This window comes from Camelina sativa, chromosome 9, assembly GCF_030686135.1.
Source record: "Camelina sativa cultivar CO46 ecotype springtype chromosome 9, ASM3068613v1".
Taxonomy (NCBI): domain Eukaryota; kingdom Viridiplantae; phylum Streptophyta; class Magnoliopsida; order Brassicales; family Brassicaceae; genus Camelina; species Camelina sativa.
In genome coordinates, this window is record NC_141888.1 from 18,781,590 (window position 1) to 18,805,760 (window position 24,171).

The 24,171-nt window shown below is 33.8% G+C and overlaps 4 protein-coding genes across 5 annotated transcripts; 3 read left to right on the top strand and 1 right to left on the bottom strand.

The window, feature by feature from the left end:
• The first annotated feature begins 4,719 nt into the window (after positions 1–4,719).
• On the top strand, positions 4,720–6,266 carry LOC104710968 (vacuolar protein sorting-associated protein 24 homolog 1-like). Of its 2 annotated transcripts, none has more exons than XM_087467351.1 (6): positions 4,720–4,902; positions 5,122–5,198; positions 5,305–5,407; positions 5,498–5,619; positions 5,688–5,864; positions 5,971–6,266. In XM_087467351.1, exons 1-6 carry the CDS (start codon positions 4,791–4,793, stop codon positions 6,049–6,051), a joined length of 672 nt encoding a protein of 223 aa, XP_087323477.1. In that variant the 5' UTR covers positions 4,720–4,790; the 3' UTR covers positions 6,052–6,266. The 2 variants fall into 2 exon arrangements, with proteins under 2 accessions (XP_087323477.1, XP_010425931.1); XM_010427629.2 differs by having other exon boundaries at positions 4,735–4,902; positions 5,688–5,882.
• A 9,124-nt stretch (positions 6,267–15,390) lies between these two features.
• Positions 15,391–17,011, top strand: LOC147938290 (zinc finger BED domain-containing protein RICESLEEPER 2-like). Its single transcript, XM_087464193.1, has 2 exons — positions 15,391–16,472; positions 16,557–17,011. Exon 1 carries the CDS (start codon positions 15,458–15,460, stop codon positions 16,388–16,390), a length of 933 nt encoding a protein of 310 aa, XP_087320319.1. The 5' UTR covers positions 15,391–15,457; the 3' UTR covers positions 16,391–16,472; positions 16,557–17,011.
• A 2,674-nt stretch (positions 17,012–19,685) lies between these two features.
• LOC104710971 (serine carboxypeptidase-like 48) lies at positions 19,686–22,859 on the top strand. Its single transcript, XM_010427633.2, has 9 exons — positions 19,686–20,461; positions 20,875–21,043; positions 21,166–21,285; positions 21,370–21,513; positions 21,595–21,745; positions 21,841–21,935; positions 22,032–22,290; positions 22,396–22,529; positions 22,619–22,859. Exons 1-9 carry the CDS (start codon positions 20,118–20,120, stop codon positions 22,733–22,735), a joined length of 1,533 nt encoding a protein of 510 aa, XP_010425935.1. The 5' UTR covers positions 19,686–20,117; the 3' UTR covers positions 22,736–22,859.
• A 149-nt stretch (positions 22,860–23,008) lies between these two features.
• On the bottom strand, positions 23,009–24,171 carry LOC104710972 (uncharacterized). Its single transcript, XM_010427634.3, has 2 exons — positions 23,931–24,171; positions 23,009–23,630 (listed from the first exon to the last, which is right to left on the bottom strand). The coding sequence occupies exon 2, from the start codon at positions 23,603–23,605 to the stop codon at positions 23,204–23,206; it is 402 nt and encodes a 133-aa protein (XP_010425936.2). The 5' UTR covers positions 23,606–23,630; positions 23,931–24,171; the 3' UTR covers positions 23,009–23,203.

Sequence of the window (24,171 nt, forward strand, 5' to 3'; positions counted from 1 at the left end):
CAACATTTATGAAAAATTAAAATATAAGTTCATAATATATTGTTATAATAATAATCGTAAATAACACATCAACATAGACTATTATGTATTGGCTGTTATAGTTTATACTAATATATATATATATATATATATATATATATATTACAAAACAACGAAAACTTTATATTTCTGTTACGTAAATCAAAGTTGAAAAGTCTATATTATATTTGTAAATTAAAAATACTGACTAGCACAAGGTCCTATACTATGTACATATGTATGTGTAAAACACGATAGAACCGGCATTTAAAACACGCAATGGTAGACGTCATGGTGAAGAAGCCTCTCTTCCACCGGCGCAGCTAATTAGACGGCTTGACCAGGAGGTACGAAATCGAATCTACTCAATCCAACTTTAGCGAGAGGGAAAGTTTGATGGCTGTATGGTGGAGTGGTTCACATCAAGATAACACTTGCGGAGCTAAGTTCCTCAGTTCCATTTTATTCTGTTTTTGTAACATGAACCGTATTTAACGAACGATGCACTCGTTGTAAAACTGTAATTTTTTCGAATAAATTTTACATTTATTCAAAAAAAAAAATACTATAGAACCTAATACATATTTTATTATCTTAACATTTGAAGTTGGTTATGGTATAGATATTGGACTTGTTGGTAACTTTGTATTGGACTTGTTGGTAACAAAATCAGGAGGCTTAGGTGCATAAATCATGCCGAGAAAAGGGCTACTTACCGTACGGACATTAATAATTAACAATAATATTGTTCACTATTAATAGTAAAATAAAGAACAAAAAAACATCAATAATCTGATATCAAATAATGAAATGGGATGCAGATTACTCCATTTCAGGAAAATGAATATTAGTTTTGCAGGGAATATGTTATTTAAATTATTCGTACTACCTATATCAATACCGATTGCCACAACAACTTTGTGGTTAAGGTTAACCAGCTACTAATAACCACATTAAGGCCAGTGGATGCTGTTTTGATGAATAAGCCACGAAAGCAACTATTATGTAACATATATATATCGTACTAGAATAAGAATGATGATCGTGAATTTAGTTCCACGTAGAAAACTATTGTTTTCGGAAGTTTGGTAAGTTTCCAGAAATATATATTTTCGAAATTTTTGAAAGGATCATCACCACCTCTCGTGCTCCTCCACCTCCAATCTCCCTTTCTCCTTCATTTTTGGTGAGAATTCACCGTGACTCATCTTGTTTTCTTTATTCTCTTGACCCTAAGTCTAACTAAACCATTATTCTCTGATCATATAGGAAAGAAGAGAGGAAGTCAAGGGAAGGAAAGGGATGCTATCATATCTCTTGAACCGGACAGGTCAACTTGGTTAAACATCTAAACTGGTTGTCAAACCTGTAACTTGTTAATTGGACATCATAAGTCCTATTTAACAATTAGGTGATACTAATTTAGTAAATTGTAGACCAAGGAAGTGTTTTCAAACCCCTTTTGGTTTAGTGAGAACCAATGTTAGTATATTATCGTAGTTTACAACTTTACATAGTTCTCCTGAAAATTATTCTGTCTATGCTGGACGACGAAGGCAATATTTGGTCTACGGTACGGTCCTTGACTAGTGGACAATCAAATATTGTTCTATTAATTTTTTTTAATCAACTAAAGATTTTTATAGTCTAAATTTTCTAGGGTTAATCTAAATTGAATCTTTAATTTTTTTAATTTGCTTTTAAAGGGTAAATCGTCACTTATTCTTTTATTAGCTCAAAACAGTATTAATTCCTTAAATTATACTGTAACTATAAATTACTCATTAGTCATTTTCTAATTCTACTTTTAAAAATGACCTAATTGTAGTAAACTACTCTAAAACTTTTGAACATACTTTCCTAAATAACAACCCAATTACAGTAAAGAATACTTAAATTCATATATGTCAAGTACCATGATTATAAATAAGGTTCCCTTAAAAACATTTCGGTTGCTTCTATCATTTTCAACAAATAACTTTTGCCGATAAAAAATCTGAGTGGGGGGAAAGATTGGAATCTAATAAGCTTAATTAGAAATGTGCTTACCGACAAAATCTGAGTGGGGGGAAATATTGGAATCTAATAAGCTTAATTAAGTCATGTCACTTCAACAATTGTGAAGAACATTCTATCCTCTTCGGTATTGTAATCATTGATGGTAATTTCATAAGAACAAATATTAATCTTTTTAATACAAAACACAAATGGTATGGTTTACTGCAAAAGAATATTAGTAATGGAACTAAAACACATAAACCAACTAAATCTGGTTTGCGGAAAAAATGAACCAACTAAATCTGGTTGTTATAATTATCAACAATATAGCCTTGAGATGTGTCGGTAGGAGCAAGAAGACTTTTGATATTGTCAGTTGAGTGGTCATGATCTCAGATACTTAATTTAAACCTAGTTGCTTATCATTAAAGTCAGATGATGAAAGTTTTGCATGGAAAGATATAAATAAAGGATAAATTCGTTTTCGAGGTGCACACTTGTAGTTTATAGATAACATTGAAATTGTAAAAATTGGTATCAAGTCCTTTAACTTTAACTTTGGTATCGGTTCAAGTAATTGTCCAAGTTTTATCGGTGTTTCCTTCTTGGATCTATGATGGTTGATAATCTTTTTTGGTTTCCTATTCATATTCTTTTGTTGTTTCGTTCTTTAAGTTTTAGTTTTTGGTTTTTCTGTTTTTTTGGTTTACTCTGTAACCGTCATAAAACTTTGATATCCATATCTCTATGTATTAACAAATTAATGAAGAGTATGTAGACAATGTTTATTTGGGAAGAAATTTGGTAAATATCGATAAAGTCATGCTAATCTCTACATATTTAAGATGATAAACATCTTCATCGTTTTGAACTTTCAGATCAAATAAAAGTCACATATTTGAAATATGAAATTGATAAATCAACAAAGAACAAAATCATATACAGAAGTCTGGAAATTTAGTAGCTTGGTCAAAAGCAGAGCAACAGACATAAATATTGTCAAAAACAAAGCCATATAGTCATGGTTTTAGTAACCTTCTAAGATGATGCAAACCAAAAAGAAGCTATTTAAAATGGTTTTTTTGTACTTTAACTAAAAATACATCTCAAAATGGCAAAATTTTCTTATACTTAAATAGTTAAATATATGTATATTTTAAATAATTTTATATGAAAACAAATAAAATAATATCAAAATAAAACAGTATAATTGATCCTGTTTAATATGATTTGAAAAGATAAATTACAAAATAATAGTGTACATCAGTTTAGCCAAAAAAAAGTAGTGTACATCAGTGACTATTTGAATCTAATGAAATTAAAACGATAGATCTAAAGGAATTTGTTATTCATCAATCATCCAATTATCCCTAAATTATAACATATTTTCTTACATAACAATAATTATAATATATATTTTTGACAAATATATAATTTAAGAGCATAAAGGCTTAGGTTAACATAATACAGTATAAGTTAATGTAGTTCTAATATTCGAAAATTCTCAGTTTTCTATATAACTTAATTTTGAAAAATGTATAATTGCAATGATTTCTCGAAAAACTTACAATCATGAGAAAAAATAAGATAAACATAACTTAAACACGTATTTTACAAATTTTTCATCTTAATGTGACATCAATAAAATAATCGTAAAGGAAAATTACTTTCGACAATTCAACGATAATTTTTTTGTATAAACTTTAAAATAAAACCACATAAACAAAACCTCGTCTCTAGAGTAAGTTCAAAATTATAATCAAAAAATTTCTTCTTTTTTAGTCATCATTCATCTTTTTACTTGTTCACACATACGAGAGGACTAATTAACAAACTCTTAGAACATGCTGCACCAAAGTTAATCCAACTTTGAAGCTCGTTAAAAAAGCATTCCAACATTTTCTACAAAATGATATAAAAGGACCATTAAAAATAAAATTTACTGTTACCAAAAATAAAAAAATAAATAAAAAAATTTACAAAATTTACAATTATCCAATCATCCTAGAATAGTAAAAACGATTAGTTTGAGAAAGAGGCCAAAGTCTTTGAATGGCTATTACATTTCCAATAATTCCATCAACAAAAAGAAACCAAACTCAACACTCGCCAATGATTGCTCCATTCCATGGTTGTTACACAATGATTTGTTTATTAAAGTTGATAATAATTAACAAATCAATGATCGATCACACGTTACTAAAAACAAATAAAGCAATGACCCCGATGGCTCCTTTTTTAAAACAGAAAATCCCCCGAATATTTTAAGTGGTTTTCTTGTTGACAATGACCACTAATTATAGCCTACAAAAAAAATGACCACTAATTATAATTTAGGAATTACAGTATATATTTTCATAAACAGTGTGATGAAACTGCCGCCATAAAAAACAAAAAATTAAAACAAACAGTGTAATTAAACTGCCGTCATAAAACAAAAATATTAAACAGTGTAATCAAACTTAATATATAAGCTTTATAAAACAACACAGTAGTAATATACACTGTTTTTAACCCCAAAAAATGAAAAAAAATGTAAAAAGAAAGTTTTGCTAAGATTTCTCCAAATTTGGGCTTTTCTAATTGGTGAAACAAATAAGCCCAAAATTGGGCCTTTTTGATAAAAACAGTCATAAGATTAGCCGTATTCGGAAGTGTAATTGTTGAAAACTTGAAATGGTATAAATAGCACAAAGACGAAGAAGATTCAAAGACTTTTCGTGTTTCTGGAAAACTTGGAAAAATCAAATCTTCAAAGAAGTAAAAGAAAGAAAATGAAGAGACTGATGAACATGTTCAAGCGAAAGCCTGATCTGAAGCTAAAGCTTCGAGATTGGCAGCGGAAGCTACGCCAAGAATGCCTTAAAATCGAACGCCAAATTCGAGGTATTCTTGAAGTTTTCTAGTAAAAGTTTCGATCTTTGAGAGTTTTGGTCACTTATATGATGATTTAGATTGATGGGTTATGATCAAAATCCGATTTTGTGAAGTAATGATCGAATGGTTTATGAGAGTATATTGAATGGTGTTCTTAGAATTGGATTCTGGTTGTTTCTTGGGTTTGTGTATTAGGGTTTTGTTTTAACTGAGTGAGTTTGTTTTCAGATATAGAGAGAGAAGAAAGAAAAGTAAAGAAAGATATTAAAGACTCAGCGAAGCGGAATGATATGGCCACTGCGAAGGTACGAAAAGGATGAAACTTTATCAGCAAATCTGATCAATTACGAAAGATGTTGAAGTTTTAAAGATTGGTTAAGTTTTTTTCTCTGTTTTGTGTGTGTTTTAAAGGGACTTGCTAGGGAAATAGTGAGTTCTAGAAGAATAGTGAAACGACTTTATGAAAACAAAGCTCACTTGAATTCGATATCGATGCATCTTGGGGAGACTGTTGGTAAAATGATCAAAAAAGCTTTACATTGTGGTTTTCATCTCAAGTCAAGTCGTAAGATGTGTTTATTTAGATTTCTTTTGCGTCTTTTAGGAACTGCGATAACAGTTGGGAATATTTCGAAGAGCACTGAGGTTATGAAGCTTGTTATTATACTCATGAAAGCTCCGGATTTGGCTGTGACAATGCAGGAGTTCAGCAAAGAGCTCACTAAGGTACTCTGTATGATCATATTAAGCATATGTATCTTAACAAGTTTTTTCTGATGTGGGGATTTATGTAGGCTGGGGTTATTGGAGAGTTTGTGAGTGATGCGGTTGATGATACCTTAAATTCTGAGGATATGGAAGAGGATATCGAGGAGGAGGTTGAGAAAGTGTTGACTGCCGTAGCTGGAGACACTGCAGCTAAGCTCCCTGAAGCAGTTAGGAAGGGAAAGATAAATGTACCAGCTCAAAAGGTGAAAACTTCACGTGAGGCAAGGATCTTCCACAGTTGAATGATTTGCAAGATGGTATATTTACTGACAGGGGAGATCAAAGTCTGAAAAGTTTAATGTATTGCAGGAAGAGACAATTGCAGAAGGAGTTGATGATGAAGAAGAACTTGAGGAAGTTAGAGCTCCGTTCGCCAAAGTTAGATCGTAACTGATATATACATACGTGGTTCGTATTAGTGAGTTTTCTTATAACTGCGGCTCTATTCTTGGTGGATCTCTGAGTCTGAGCTTGAACGATGTGTTGGACAGTGATTGTGCTACTTGTATAGTTTGAAAGAAATTTTAGTTTTAGTGTTTGTTAGGTTTGGTTATGTGTAAAGTTTTTTGACTTGGAGAAGGAGAAACCCATTCGGTTTTGGTTCATCTTGATTTGATTTGGTCTGGTTCGATATACTAATTGCATCATCGTTTTAAAACCAAAAGATTATTATTAAAACTTGGTCACATTACTATATTTAATGTGCACGCTAAAATGATTTATTAAGGCAAGCTATATTGATCAAGAAATGATTTATTAAGGCAAGCTATACATGTGTAGTTGCGTAGAGTGTTACGTAAACATGCGATTGAGCATCACAAACTTCAGACGGCACTTCTTCATTGAAGTGTCATGTTCTTGTTGAGATCTAAGTCCAAAAGAGGCTTTTGTAGACTTGCGTGTGTCACAAACATATGTGTGTTCTGCTGTTTTCTATTTGTTAATTTCCAATTAAACACTTGTGGTCAATACTGTATTTATAACATTATTAACCTTTCAAAACTAGGATGAGCAGTTAGTTAACTCTGCCCCACCCTATTTATTCCGTAACTTTATTTTTCATTTTTCTTCTATTTACTATTACAATTTTTTTATATAAAAATTTCTATTTTGCGTCTCTCTAAATATATATCCATATATATGATATGACAGTGTTAATCTATTTAGTCTGCCTTAGCAATTGCATGCTAAAATATGGGTTGCTTGATGCTTAGAGTATATATGTACGATAGGTGTCTAGTTTGTGTGTGTGCGTGTGTGTTAGATTTGTTCAATGACACAAATGTTTTGAGCGACTACTTGATCTAAAAAGAGAGGTTGAAGTTGTGGTACTTAGTTTCCATATATATGAACCAGGTACAGATCATCTTCAAAGATACACTTTGGGCTTGGACGATTTAGTAATGGACGCAGTAGCTGAGACCTTAACACAAAAGAAAAAATATATATATCGAATAAAAGGGAATATGGACGAAGAGATATATAATGGGAATTTTGTTTAATGTACCATATTTCCCACAAAACTTTTCAAATGTACCACAATCAAGATTCCTTTTCTGATCTACCATAATGTGAGATAAAATGACGTTTTTGCCCTTCTGCTAATATGATAAATCTCGTAGACAAGTTGAGGAGTACAAACTTGTCCATTAGCTTAAATTATTTGTCTATAACATAAATAAATAAATGATTAGTTGTCTCTATTTTGTGCGAGTTTAAAACTGGTCCACCGAGTTAATAAAAATGTTGTTTACTAGAATTTTTGTGAATTATCTAGTGCATGACAAATTTAATAGAGGACAAGTGGACAAGTGGACATTGTGGACAAGTGTAAAACTTGTCTATCGAGTAAATAAAGTATTGTCTTTGTAAAATAACTTGTCCACGATAAGATTTATAGTGGACAACCTGATGCGTTTAATTGGTCTATCGATCTTGCAAAGAGAAGCGGAAGACTATGCCAACGACGAACGTCAGATCCGGTAGTGAAAGTAAGACCAGCGACAGAACTAAAAAGCAAGGGCCAAGAGATATATATGAGGAGGCGATCTGGCGGTTCCGGTTCGTCCGGCGAAAGAGCTCTGATGAAAGAGCTCCGGCGATGGCGGTGGTAAGAAGAGCTCCGAGAAAAACCAGGCTGAGAAGAACCAGACGAAGACATGGCGGTTACTGATTCTCTTCTTCTTCCACTCACTGGTTCACTCTCTTTTTCGCCGGTGTTTGAAAAAAAAAAAAAAAAAGAGCGAAAGAAAATAGAGAAGAAGAACGGAAGCAAAGAGAGAGAGTTAAAGTGAAAATTGAGAAGGAGAATGGAAGCAAAGAGAGAGAGAGTTAAAGTTAAAGAGGTAATTAAAAACAAAGAAACATTTTGTTTTTTAGTCAAACAAATGAAGGATACAATAGTCATTTTGGATGAGCAGATTTGGTAGATTGAAAAAAAATTTAAGAATGTGGTACATTGAAAAAGTTTGAGTTTCAAATGTGGTATAATTGTTAAATATCTCATATATAATCGCAATATTAAAAGTGATATTTTGAAGAAAAAACATTTCTCTTATAAAGTGTATTATATCACACAAATGGATGAATATGGATTTACATATATATATATATATATATATATATATATATATATGTACTTTAGTTGCAAAGAGTGTATGTATAGACACAATTATGTATCTTGAATTTGTAGACGACAAAATTTTCTTCAACGAAGTGTTGTCATGTTTCTGTTGTGGTCTAAATTTTAAAATTCTAGTATGTGCAATGCATAAAGCAAAGGCGTTGTATTGATGATAAAAGGAAAAAAATGAAGTTACAGCAAATAAAATTATTATTGAAATTTTAGATTACCGATTATATATACTATAGATCTGGAAGTGTCATTTTCAGTGTTTATTCTAAAATTCAAAACACTAATTATTAGAAAATAGCAAGTTCTCAAACGTAAACAACTCCCTTCAATTCGTTTACACATTATCATAGTCATCAAACTAACCCTACTTTATTTCCACTATTCCGATATCCAATAATTGGAAAATGCAATTGAAGTACTACTTAATTTATTGTGTTTCAGTTATAAAAAGAAAAATAAACATTGTAGATACATATTCGCTATGTTTTGAAAAAAAAAATATAGTTAATATTAGTTTGATTTTAGAAATGAATGGTATAACATGTTCCACATTTTGAAAAAGGTAATTCTGCTATTTCTTACCACTCAAAAATATATAAAGGCCCTGATTGGTGAAGGCTTTTAAGACTTTAAAAGCATTTAAAAGTTTTAAAAGTATTTTATTTACCAATCAGACTTTTATGACTTTTTTATTTTTTTTAAGTTTCAACAACCACTTTAATTTTTTCCTTCCTTTTTTAAAGCTTCAAAATGACGCTTTAAAACCAACAAATTTTAAAACATTTTTTTTTCTTCCTCCATCATAATTGAAAACTCTTTATAAATTTACTTTTTTTTATACATTAATTATCAGCATTTTTTTATTTTATTTTGACATCCACTTCTTTTCACAAATTTCTTATTTTAATCATCACATTTGTATTTTCTTACAATTTTGTTATTAATAAAATTACAGCCACAACTTTTAAAGTTTTCTTTTTTAACAATAGAATTTTAACAGTTAAGGTATCTACAGCCAAAGTCTCTGCAGCCAAATTTTTACAGTCAAAGTCTCTACAGCCACAAATAACAGTCGTTACCAATCGGGGCCAAAGTCTTTTACGGTTTAGAAAACATTTTGCGTTATAAACCTCTATTCTATTAAAATTACAAGTGGAAAAAAGTTATTAATCTATTGAAACTAGCTTTTCAGAATCTTATAAGTATTCTATAATATAATTTTCCCAATTTAGTTTGTTCGATTAACAAATTTTTAATTATTATGTTATTCCACTATTTTATTGACATAATTGTCATTGTCAAGGTGGTAAATTAGTTTCTGGAAATCCAAATATAACCTTGATTTTTTTGTAAAAAACAAATTAATTAATAATATGTTAATAATGATGAGTGAAGGAATGATATACAAAATATTTGTATTATAATACTATAAATTATAAGGATGGAATAAAAAACAACGAGTGAAGCAACAACAGGTGGGTCGGTCAAGAAGGAAACATAAGGCGCATGTATTATTTGAAGATAAGTGTTTACATCATCTTATTCACTTTCAGTTTTGCGTGAATTTATAAGACAGTTATAACAACAAGCAAAAAGAATCGGGGGGAAATAAATACTGGTTAAATGTCGTGCCAATAAAATTTAAGGAATCTGGCAACCTATTTATTACTATTCCGATTAAAATTCTGGTTTGTCTCAATTTCTTTTTTAAATGTAATTTGCTTGGAAAAAATAATGACAAGATTTAATACTACCTCAAAAACCAAAAAAGGTTTTAATGCCTTGCACGCAACAAACTATGAGATTGAGAATCTGAGATACCGACTTAGGTCTTTTGATTTATTTTCTTGAAAAAGGGAAAACATGCAAAGGATTTATTAAGTGTGAGTCATACATTACGTATATTGTTTCATTGGATTAATAATTACAAGATTGTTATCTCATATGGAGATAAGAAAACAATTATTGACAAAGAAAAATGGATATGATTATTTTCTTGAGACATTAAAGTCTATTCCGGTTTAGATAATGTCATACTGTACGATTAAGCAAGAGAAACTGAAAGCTACATCACAAGTTTTCTTTTTGAAACGTGACGAGTAAGTAGTAGAAAAGCTTGAGTGTGAGGAAGATTCCTAGAAAAAGAACTGCTGAAGTTGTGGCCATACGTAACACAAGTCTCGGATCTTTAAGAATAAAACGATATGATCATTCAAGAATCATGATGATCTGCATGACTGCATATATATAATATTTTATTGAGATCGTTAATTAATTCTATTTAATAATTGTTAATTATTTGAACATATGCATGTATTTGTTCGAATATCACGAAAGACATGTAGTTTACACAGCTATAAGAATTTATTTTAAGTACATCCAATAAAATCAGAAATATATACGTTGTTATGACGACATTGCTGCAAAAGATCTTATTAAAATATATGTATCAGCAATGACGAATGTATTGTAACAAACAAGAAAAAGAAAAACAAAACTTTCATGTACTCTCTCGGCTTAAGCCTTCCTCGTTTGGATATAGTATTCTACTTTATATTTTATCTTGGTTGAAACCAAATTTATCAATTATATCAGTTGACAAAAAAAAAGAACAAAAACAGAGAGACATTAAGAGGTGGAAATGAGCACCACGGGCCACGGCTGTGGTGGCGTCGACGAGTTCTGGTGACAATACATCATGTGTATTTTTTTCTTGTTACGTGGTTACATGATGTCTATGTCTGTTTAATTTTGTTAAATGATGTTTTTGATATAATAAATATCCTTTAAGATCATAATCCGCTGTCGGATATATATTTCATACGGGAAGGAATGTAGTTTTTATTTACTGTTCTCCATATGGTAGACATCAACAGTCAAACATAACGTATATGTTTGAAGCTAAAACTTTTTTTTAACTAATTAGAGCGTTGAAATTGAAGCATACATAATTCTAGGGTATATAAACTGAAATCAATCATACAACGAAATTATTCTCTATTTATTTTTTAAAAAAATTTTACTTTTATATTTAAAAGCCATTGGTTAATTGGTTTGACTCTTTCAAGTATCCAACTTTGTTTGGATTTCATATTTCTGATGTGTAGCAGAGAAGTTAGTAGTGTGACTAGAGTATCGTTTTATGTTATTGGTCACTTCACTGTATTTTGGCTGGAAATTACTACCGAGAACGATCACATCACTTTGTCTTTATTTTGTCGTTATTTCAATAAAGATTTTAAGACTTTATTCTTTCAAACATTTTTGTTTTAATCTTATATAAGAAGAAATTCGTTTATATCTGATCCACTACTATTTTAAATGAATATAACCGTCGATTAATCTGTTTGTTAAATTCACTAACCAAAAATTAGACATGTTGCAAAAATCGAACATTAGGAAAACACATGTTGACACATCAAGTCATTGCAGCTTCAAATTTTGCGTAACAAGTATATCAAAGGAACACTCATAGTTTTAAAACATCAGTCGCCCTAATATTTTTCTCCCATACACTATTTTCGAGGCACCATGTTCACTATTATTCTCCAACGCTGGTAGAGCTCCGGCTCGCCGGCGTCGGGTCCTTTTACCCTCTACGCTATTCTGCTGCTTTTTGTGTTCCCTCGTTCTCTTTTTTAAATCTTTTTTCCCCTTTTATTTTCCTCTTTTGAATCTTTATCAATCCTCGACCATTACCCTAGATTCAGTCGAAGAAGCCTTGCCCTTGCGCGCATACCGAAGGATGTGGAGTCCGGCGAACCCCATCCTCAACTATCCTCACCCAGTCCTACCGTCGAATATTTCAAAGTCCCTACACTTCTCAATTTCTCGATCCGGATTGTGCTCCGCCTCTGAAGACCCCTTTTCCGCAACATCATCTGAACCTCCCTAGGCGGCGTCGGAGTTGATGATTGACGGGAAATCTTCTAGAGCTGCGACATACCTCCGCTTTTGACTCACGGGTCAAAGACATGTCACCTTGAGAGCTTCACAGACCCATGGCCACTCCCACTAGAGAAATATAACTTTTTCTCCTCTCCGGTTAGCCGCTGCGCGATTCAACTCCCCTGGCCATCCACAACATCCACCGGATCTCTGCGGATGAGCTATGGACCCGAACTCGGTTTGTTGACACCCCAAATGGTCTTGCCCAACCTCCAAAAGCTCAGGTTCTCTCTATCTAGCCCTCTGTTATCCTATAGACTGTTCCTAGTTTGTTTGGCTATCCTTGATGTTCGAAGACTGCATCAGAGAATTTATTTAGCTAGTGTGTCTTGGATGTACAAAGGATATGTTGGAACTATGGTTATTGCTCAACTTATGATATTGTCGTTTGATCCCCAAATCTTGATTGATCATGTATTTATCAATTCCCCGCAATCATACCCTCCTTTGAAGCTCAGGTTGTTTGCTTATGTCCCCGTGTTTTGCCGAATACAAACTTTGTGTGGAATCCTTGATCACCATATTCATGGCAGAGAGGACCCACCTGTTTTGTTACGGCTTTACATTATTTCTTTGCACCTGTTATTGGCTTCATTGGTGAATTCTTCTGCTTTTTATTCGTCAGTGTATTACCGACTAAAAACTTTGTGTGGAATTCTTGATCACCATATCCATGGCAGAGAGGATCCACCTGTTATGTTACGGCTCTACACTTATTATTTGTGAATCCTGGTTTTACCTTCAATCCTGAAAGTTACTGCTCCTAAGTTCTTGAAGTTTCATGGCGTGCTAGGTCTGAATTCAATTGTCAAGGCTGTGGTTATGGTCTTAGAGTTTTCTCTACCAGTAACCACCCCTCAACGATTCTAGCTAACTACTTCAGGTACCACCTTGCTAAGAAAGCAATCACCAGCACCTCCCTCACCTTCTGATTTATTGCCCCCGAATCCCTGCCATGGCATTGCTTCTGCTAATGCTCCTCACTCCAGTAAGATCCTTGGCTCTGATCCTTCTACCAACGGCACTGCGTCCTTTGACCGTGATCGACTTGTCATCTCTCGAGATCCTCGATGATGTCCAATCCTGCAACCATGATCCCACATGTCTCCAACTGCTTTTTAGCACTTGTTTCATAGCTCTCATGGATTCTTGCTTGATGTTTCCTTTATTTTTGTTCATATTTATGGCTTTGGGGAAAGCATTTTAAACTCTGGGATACTTTATCCCCTCTTTGTAATGTTTACCCCTGGGTCTTCGGTTCGGTTTGTTTGGATTGAACCGAATAAACCCACAAATGTCGGATTTTGGTTTCGAGAGAGGAATAGGGAGTTAACCGATCGGATGCAATTAAATAGGGAATTCGGTTTCGGGTTAATCGGGTTCAGAATCTGATTTCCGATCAGTTTTCATTAACCGAGGTATAAAAGCTTATTAACACTAAACCTAATCACATTCACTCCGCAGCCAACTCTCTCAAACCCTAGTGCGACTCAAAGGCAATTCTTTCGCCGTGAACACCAAACTCCGACTCACTGACTTTTCTTCATCGTTTCTTCTCTCCTTCTCGTAATCTCTTCTTCTGTTGCTCTTCTTCGTCTTCTAACAAGTATATCAGCGGTGGAAAATCAGATTTGGTGAACACTAATCCCCAAATCGAAAAGGTAGACTCTGGTTCCTTTCAATTTATGTTCTTATAATCGAAATGGTTTAAAACCCTTGGGTTTCTGTAAATTTGTAGTAGCATAATCTCGTTAATCTCGGATTTAAAACAAAAAACCCTAACCCTAAATTTTTCAATTCGATTTATTTTCGAAATTTTGTTATAGTTTCTTGATTTCTTCTGCTAGGTTGTTAAATGTACTACTGTTGTTTTTAGTTTTGAAGTTTTAAGCTGAAATTAACCACAACCTAGGGATGCTGTTAGTCGATTGAATTGAGTAGACTTTTCTTGATGGTAAACTTGTTTAAACTTCTCTAATGCTAAGCGTCTGTTATGCTTTGTAGATGGAGGCTGAAGATTACGACCCTAACGTCCAAAAGGATGGTGAAGTACCTGTTATCATAGAAGGAACTGCTCAGGCTGGGACTGCTCAGGCTGCAACTGCTGCGGGTGGGAATAAAAGATCAAAACCAGACCCTAGTGTACAACCTAAGGCGAAGAAGAAGTATCCTAAAAGGGCTCCGGTCTGGAAACACTTCATTCAAAGGAATGATGATGATCCATTCAGCTTCTGTAAGTATTGTCAGCAACAGATTGGGTGTGATACGAAGCTATCATGGACTAGTGCGATGAAGGGTCACATAGAAAGATGCCAAAAGTTTAAGGATTTCAATGCGACGGAAACTCAGACTGCTTTAGGTGCTGATAAGAGGGGGGATATGAGGGTCATTAAGTATGATCCTCAGCTTTTTAGGCAGTGTACTAATCAGCTGGTTGTGATGAATGAGTTACCTCTTTCATTTGTTGAATCCGAATGGTGGAAGCGCTTTTGTTTAAACATTTTGCCTTTGACTTTCTCGAGAAGGACCTCTTCGAAGGACATAGCTGGAATGTTTCTGCAAGAGAAAGAAGAGTTGAAACACTTGTTTGGTGTTGAGCAGGAAAGAGTTTCTCTTACGATAAATATATGGGTTTCACAAACAACCTCTGTCAACTACATGGTGGTGACTGCTCACTGGATTGATGAGAAGTGGGAAATGCAGAAAAGGATACTTAGCTTTAAGGTAGTGACTGATCACAAAGGAGACACCATTGCAGGACAGCTTTTGGATTGTTTAGATGAATGGGGAATTAAGAAAGTCTTCGCAGTGACTGTTGACAATGCTAAGAATAATGACAAGGGTTTGGAGGTTTTTAGAGATGAGTTGAGGCTGAGAGGAGGAGAAGCTTTAGTCGCAGATAGTGATTTCTTGCATATGAGATGCTGTGCGCACATCCTCAATCTGATAGTGGTAGATGGAATGAGAAAAGCAAAACATAGTATTGCTGCTATCCGGAATTCAGTCAAGTATGTGAGATCATCATATACAAGATTGAAGTCTTTCGCACTCAGGTGATAACTTCAAACATTTACTTCTGATTTTTATTTATTACTTTAGCGTTTAGTCTAACATTTTTGTTTTCTCTATTTATTGATTAGGTGTGACTCATGGAAGGTGTGTAGAGGCAGCTTGCCTCTGGATGTCATTACTAGGTGGAATTCAACCTACCTAATGCTGACTCAAGCTTTGAAGTTGAGAGTAGCATTTGACAAGATGCTGAGTGAGGACAAGCTGTATGAGGATTACTTCAATGAAGTTGATGAAAAATCCAAGATTAAACATGAAGGACCACCAATGTTTTCTGATTGGGAAGAGGTGTCAAGGTTAGTGAGGTTCCTGAAAATCTTTTACAACTGCACTTTGACATTTTCTGCCTCTACATCAGTGACTTCAACTGATGCTTATAAGCACATAGTGAGCATTGAGAGAAGTCTTATCACTAGATGTGGAAACAGTAATGAAGAGGTTAGAAAGCAGGCTCATATTATGTTTGATAAGTTTGATAAGTATTGGGATGGGTTGATGAATATGAATCCGATCATCATTGTTGCTAGTGTTTTAGATCCCCGGAATAAGATTCAGTTTGCTACTCTCTGCTTTGAACAACTTTATGCTAAGAATACAGTAGAGTTTAAGAAGCTTAGTAAGTCACTTACATCTGTGATGAAACAACTATACTCGGAATACAGTTTGAGACTTAGCAACCCTATGGATGTTGATCAACCAGAAGCTGAAAATCCGAGACATGTTGTAGATGACTTATCCGATGATGATGACTGTGAGGGTATTGATTCTTTATACAACAAGCTGGTTAGATCTAAGGGACCAGTAGAAGGCTGCAGTGAGTTAGATATCTACTTAACTGAGAAGACAGAGGTTAGAGTGGAGAGTTCTTTGGGTTTCCCTTATAATGTCCTCTCATGGTGGAAGTGCAACAGCCAGAAGTTCCCAATCTTATCTGCAATGGCTAAGGATGTTCTAGCTATTCAAGTCTCCTCTGTTGCTTCGGAATCAGTTTTTAGCACAAGTGGTCGAGTCTTGGATTCATATAGGAGTTCTTTAACTCCTTATATGGTTGAGGTTCTGATTCTCACACAGCAATAGCTTAGGTGCAACTTCAAAGCAGATGATGAAGTTGCAAACATAACCCAAATGATGGAGGATGTTGCATTCTTTGAATCCCTTGGTAAGTATAACATCTCTGTTTATATACATTTCTTCATACCATCTTACTTATAAGTTCTCACACTTGTTTGTTTTCATTGTGTAGATTCACGGAATGCACAGACTCAATGAAGTTCTTTATATAAGTTGAGTATTTCAATTTATGTCTTCTTGCTTGTTACTTGATAGCTTATTGACTGTTGGAACAAACCGATTATAAGTTCTAATGCTTCTTTGTTTTCAATGTTTACAGGTAATCATAGGCTGCTCTTTTGTCCTTTTTGATGTGGATTAGCAGCTTTAACTTAACTATTGGCGCAAATGGAAGCTCCCCATACCTCATTAGTACATTTTGACTAGGATAAGGAGCCTGCGACCAAGACCAACAGCCAACAGCCTTATTGTATTGATTCAATACCCTCTTTCTCTCTCTTTTGAACAATGTGATGGTATTGTCTCAATTCTAAACTGTTCTTGAGGCTTCTTTTGGTTCTTACTTTCTGATATGGCAAATATGGTCTGTAATGGTACATTGATGAGCAAAGTCTCATTTTTTTTGGCTATTTCGGTTTTTCTGTAATGGTACATTGATGAGCAAAGTCTCATTTTTTTAGCTATTTCGGTTTAGAAAAACCGAACTACATTGTATTTCGGTTTTATTCGGATAAGAATTTTAGGCAGCAAACCGACCTGAATTACCCGAGAACCGTTTAAACCGACCCGAATCTTTAGTCGGATTATTTCGGAACTAATTTAAAAAATCCGAATAACCCTGAAAACCGAATAAACCGTTCCGAACAAACCAAAAATTCCGAAGCCCCAGGGCTAATAATGTTTCTGTTTGAATGAATAGAATTATCGTTCTAAAAAAAAATATATATCAAAGGAGCACTGTAGTGAAGCAATCATAGATATAGGTTTTGATTGTTAATTTCGTATAGTTGTATAGGGGATGTACCGTTTTAGTACTCATTAATCATTAAATACTAATAGTATCGTTACCTTCAGATTTTTTTTTGTATCGTTTTTATCGCGATTTTTATATATTTTATTGATTTTGTTTCTTCAATCCACTAAAAAAACTTATATCATTTTGATCATTCGAATCCGTCGAAATATGCCTTTGCCCTGGCTTGAAAGAAATACATATACTCTCTCTTGCTTGCTCTTGAATCGACTGTGGGCCACCCCCTCGGTGAAAAACCGTAATACGCCCTGAGTTAACGCAGCCTCACAGGCAGCCTGAGAAGTTTTTGTTGTTTCTTCCTTGCTATTAGTTTATTAATAAGTATAAGGGCTTGGAGTTAATCATCTTGACTGCATATAATGAGTTTTCTGTTGAGGTCTATCCTGTAGAGGTACTCAAATTGGATCAGTGATCGATTGCTAACAATATTTGCATTTCCTTGGACTATATACAACAACGATGAACATGACGACAAAAACAAATTAAAAATACATGATGAACATATCATTTATGGATGGAGGGAATCTCACCGTAATTTGATAATTCTATTATGAAAAATACTTGAGTTCACCCTTAGAAATAAACACTTTTATTTATCTCCTTTTTTCAGCTAATAAAAAATTTTTATTAAAAAATATATCAAAATTAAATTAAAAAACAAGACAAATTAATAAAACAAATTATATATACTTTTAATTAAAAAAAAGTTAAATATTGTTTGGTTTAGATTATTAAACTAGGTTATATATCGGTTTTGATTTATAAATGAAAATTATGGTTTAGATTTTTTTACAATTAGAACAAAATTATTTATCGGTTTGGGTTTACGGATATAGTGATTAGGAATTAGATTTTACAATTAAAATAAAACTATATGTCAGTTTGAGTTTACAAATGAGGTGGTTAGAGTTTAGATTTTACAATTAGAAAGAAATTATATCTTTGTTTGAATTTTCAAAAAGGTGGTTAGGATTTAGATTTTATAATTAAAACAAAATTATCTATCGATTTGTTTATCAAAAAACGTTTGAATTTTTAATTTTACAATAATGTATACAGATTTTATTTTCTTATTTTATAAAGAAGTTCACCCCAAATATTGTTCTTCTATTATAGTTTAAATTTTTAAGATTAAAAACATTTTAATAGATTAAACACGTAATTACATTCAATGAGAAGAAGAAAAAAAAAACTATCAAACCACCACATGTTAAGATTCTGCCTAATATTTTGTCGTAAATAGTAAACAAACACACAATAAAGAAAAATCAACAACATTAATCAGTCGTTAACAAAACATTAATATCCATCGTTAATCACACTTTGGTTGGTGATACACGCCAAACTCATACTAAAATAATACATACGACATTACGGTGCATTGATTTGTCCATGTCTAAAGGATTCTTCGACCCGAAAACAATTTTATACGCAAAGATTTGAATTAAAGCAAGGATTTGGACAGAATGTAAGCAAAAGCAAAACGAAATAGCTAGCGTTCACACAATTTACACAGAGTCTTTGTTGTCTCTTGTCTTTTTCTAACCGAATTAATTGCAATTGCGAAAATTTATGTACATATGTATAAAAAAATAAAATAAAAAACTAAAAGATCCTAATGTTTCGGTAGGTACGTGTATCCATCTTAATTTAATTTTGGGGTCTGGATTTTAAAAAACAAAAAACAAAGAGCAATCATATACTACACACTTTTCCTCGAAAGAACAAGTGGGGTTTTATCACAGCATGAAACTTGAAAAAAGGAAACAAAAAGGATTGTTTTGTGTGTGATTGGCTACAAATTGAAACCAAAGGTGGAATTAGATGGAATAATTTGCAGACAAAGACATTGTTGTGATATTTTTGTTAATAAGTGGTTGTGTTTCATCTTGGGAGAATTTTTAAAATTTTGTGTCACCGAAAAAATATTGTGAAAATTCTGAAAAATTATGCATGAAAAAAATGAACCACAATATTTATGTAAATTATACATGGTTATTTTTAAAACATTGATGATATTACTTTTAAATAAATCTACATAAACTACCTATATGTTCTTTCTTTCTTTTTTTGTCAAATTCCTTTATGTTCTAAGTTTATTTTTTTGGGCAAGCCTATATGTTCTAAGTTTAAACGTTTAAATTATGAGTTCAAATGGTTAGAATGAGTAGAGCGGATACAATACAACTATCGCTTCTAGTGGTGCAAAACCGAAAAAGGGAAAAATATATATATATATATATAATACTAATTAGAAATAAATTGCTTAAATAAAAATTGATTCATTCTAAAAATATAATTCAATCAGTTAATGATTTAGTCCGTATTATCCGTAAGTTTAACATCCATGGAAACCTCATAGTTGTATTAGAGTTGGAAAATTGTGAAGATGATTTCATTGATTCTAGCAACCGTTACCTTTTTCGAGGTGGCAAACAAAAAAGGAAAAAATTGACAATTTTCGTAAGTAATTTGTAAATAAAATAAAATATTTTTGGGAAACTCTATCCCTTTTTAACCCTTTTTGTTTATTTATCAAATCTTTTTTTTTTAAATAAAATCGTAACATTGAAAACCAAATTTTCATCCACGATTTTGTGTAGTACAGACAACAAAAAAAACCAACTATATATAAATAACAACTTCGTTCTCTTCTCTTCAATCCCATAACCCCAATTCTCTCTCACAGAACACACAAAGATGGACTCAAAAACAACTTTTCTCACATTTCTCCTCTGTATTTTCATTTTCTCACATTTTTCACCCTCAAGTTCTAAATCTCTTAAAGAAAAGCCCTTATCTTTCTCACCGTCGGCGAGTTTGCCGACCCTCACGGCGGAGAGACTTATCAAAGGATTCAATTTGTTGCCTACACGTGACATCAATGTCATCGACAAGGACGGTTCTGAGGCTCCAAGACTAGTCGAAAGAGAATTCGATTTCTCGGCGGAGGTTGACCGTCGTGGCTCCGGTGGTTCTCCGTCGGTTCAAGAGTTTGGTCACCATGCTGGTTACTACAAACTCCCTAATTCAAAAGCAGCCAGGTAACTTCCATTTCGCTGTACCGAAACTAAACCGGTTAATTTAGGTTTTTTTTTTTTTCTTTTTAACCGTTTGAATTTCGAACCGGTTTCCTAATTTTCACAATAATGTGAACCAGTCCGGTTTAATTAAGCTTTTTTTTTATATCGTAATTTTCCCTATTTGGTTTGATTCCGATGCGGTTCACATTGCAATTCTAACTAAACCGGCTTTTTAATCCTCGTTTCTCGGTATCACACATAAGAAAAAGAATCCGGTTTAGCTTATTGTTTTTCTTAACCGTTCTACTTTTCTAACAAACCTTATAAAATCCAATACCTGGTCAAACAATCAAAAGAAATAGTTTAAGAACCGTACCGGTTTACTTTGGTAACTAAACTAAACCATTTTTTTTATTTGTTCAATTTCGTGACAGGATGTTTTACTTCTTCTTCGAGTCAAGGACCAACAAAGCCGATCCAGTGGTGATTTGGCTAACCGGAGGGCCTGGTTGCAGTAGTGAACTTGCTTTGTTCTATGAGAACGGACCGTTCACCGTCTCTAACAACTCTTCTCTTACTTGGAACGAGTTTGGTTGGGACAAGGTTGGTTAGAAAAAGAACAAAAAATGGTCAACCAAAACACGTTTTCTCATATCCCAACAAGAAACCAAATTATTCTCAACAACTTTTATTTTAATTTCATTTTAATTTTATATTTGTTATAGGCATCGAATCTAATCTACGTGGACCAACCGGTGGGAACCGGTTTCAGTTACACATCGGACCAAAGTGATCTTCGACACGACGAGGAAGGTGTCAGTAATGATCTTTACGACTTCTTACAGGTTCGGTTTTTAAATACTTTTCCTCTGTTCCAATCACATTAAAACCATGTTCTTGAGGCTTAACATTACACACTTTGTTTGCAGGCGTTTTTTAAGGAGCATCCACAATTTGTGAAGAATGACTTTTACATTACCGGTGAATCCTACGCCGGACATTACATTCCGGCATTGGCTTCAAGGGTCCACCGTGGAAACAAGAACAAAGAAGGAGCTCACATTAACCTCAAGGTGAATAAACGCACTCCATATTGGTTCTTTTTATTCACTACTTTTCTGTTTTGGCTTTAACTAAACTGGGTTTTACATCAGGGTTTTGCGATTGGTAATGGTTTAACCAACCCGGAGATTCAATACGGTGCCTACGCGGATTACGCGCTAGACATGAAATTGATTACACAGTCTGATCACGATAGCCTCAACCGTAACTACGCAACTTGTCAACAGTCCATCAAAGAATGCAGTAATAAAACAAGCCTCATTTTTTTTTGTCAAGAATTATAGTAAAAAGGTTTGTGATTTTCATGAAATATGTTTGCTTCTTCTACTCGATTTCAGGCGCGGATGGTGGTGAAGGTGATGCTTGTGCGTCTTCTTACGTTGTATGTAACAACATTTTCCAAAAGATCATGGATATTGCAGGAAACGTCAACGTAAGCATCTAACCTGGAATCAAATGATTCTTTTTTAATACTTGTTTATTCTTGAAATGATTAGTAACTAAACAAGATTTTTCCTCTGTTTTGAAGTATTATGACGTGAGGAAACAATGTGAAGGAAACTTGTGCTATGATTTCTCGAACATGGAGAAGTTCTTGAACCAGAAATCGGTACGGAGGGCATTAGGTGTGGGCGATATCGAGTTCGTGTCTTGCAGTACAGCGGTCTACGATGCGATGCAGATGGACTGGATGCGTAATCTTGAGGTTGGGATTCCAGCTCTTCTTGAAGATGGAATTAAGCTTCTTGTTTACGCCGGAGAATACGATCTCATTTGCAATTGGCTCGGTACGTTTCATTGCTATGTCCATGTGTTTACTGTTCACTGGTTTACATTTCCACATAACCAGTTAAGCTCTGAGATTGATTGAATATACTTTTCTTGACTTATAGGAAATTCAAAGTGGGTTCACCAGATGGAATGGTCAGGCCAGAAGGAGTTTGTAGCAGCTGCGACAGTTCCATTCCTAGTAGACAGTAAAGAAGCCGGTTTAATGAAGAACCACGGTTCACTCACTTTTCTCAAGGTAAACCAAACAAAAACCGATAAACCGAACCTATTTCTATTATTTTTCACACCTGACCTAACTATTGAAATTGGGAAAATGCTTGATAGGTTCATGATGCTGGACACATGGTTCCGATGGACCAGCCAAAGGCAGCACTGCAAATGCTTCAGAACTGGATGCAAGGAAAGCTCGGTACAGCCACCGGTCGGACCGCTCGTCAGTGAATCTAAATCCCCAACCGACTGAATTATTATGTATTTAGGAGATCAATATTTTACTTTTTAAGAAAATTAAATAACATATACTTGTGAATTATTTCAATGAATACACAGGAAATTTCATTGTTAATCTATTCCAGTTTGTTAACTTGTTAAAGATTTCTCACTTCATACATGAATCAATTACTTAGCTCCTCCTACTATTTGCAAATGAAGCACACCACAAACTTTAGTATGGAGCAAATTTAAGACACAAAGTAAGAAATTCATTAGACATGATTTGCAAAGTGTAATATAAATATATAACCAAGTTACTATATGAACCTTATTCAAAACCAGATAGATTCTTAAATCATTGAGCTTTCTTATCAGCTTTATATGTCACAAAGATTGTACTATTGCAAGTTATACAGACTTGAATCTAAGATTCCATAACAGCTAGAGAACATGACAGAGAAAGTAAAGCTTGAGGATTTACCGATGACCCTCGTAAGAACGATCACGGTAATCATCATCATCATCATCGTCGTCAAGAATGAGTGTAACGCCATTGTTTTTAAGGGAGTTAATAACAGCCCATACCTTGGTCCGACTCTTAAACCCTTTCTTTTCGATTTCTTTCTTGACGTCGGCGTGTATACCTCTTCCTTGCCCATCTTGAAGCCCTTCCACTTTCAGCCTCATAGCCAAAACCTCTCCTACGATAGCCGCTGCCTTAGCATTGCAAGTACGACCACACTCTAACGAGTTCTTGATTGCGTGCTCCACTGTTGAAGCTGTTGTCACTATTCTCCCGTTGTTTCTGTCAACTACGTTTGCTGTTATGTACTTGATCGACATAAACAGCCTTAAGACGTACCTTTTCAGAACTGTCATTGCTTCTACAAAAACCCTCTTTTATCTAAAAATACACAAAAAAACCTCAAACGTTGTCAGCAGTGTTCGGCTCACATGAAATTCAGATTAGAATTGAGTCAGAACGGGCATTAGATTGAACATTTCGAAACCAAAGAAAACGCATCAAGTCTCTTAATTTTCGTCTTTCTAAAATTCATATGATTAATACATCTATAAGAAACCTCCGAAACACAGTGCTTGTAGCTCAATAACTCTGTCAGGCAAATGATCAAACACCTTGCGTGCATACAAAACACTGAAAATACAAAGCATAGATAACTAATCAAACACAGTTTTTTCTAACCTTGAAAGCTAAGAAAACATGGCTCTCGGTGAATATCTCGTTATCTCAGAGAGTCATGGCAGATTTAGTCAAAACTGAGAAGCGAAGAACGGAAAGAAAAAACTGGAGAAGAAGAGTGACGAAGATTTTTTTTTTTTTTTCACCTTTATACCTGGATCCGTCCCTAAAGCATAATTGGGCCTTTTACTTGTTTAAGCCCAATTTTGAAAAACTCACTTTTTGGTCTGTTTGGATTTTGAAT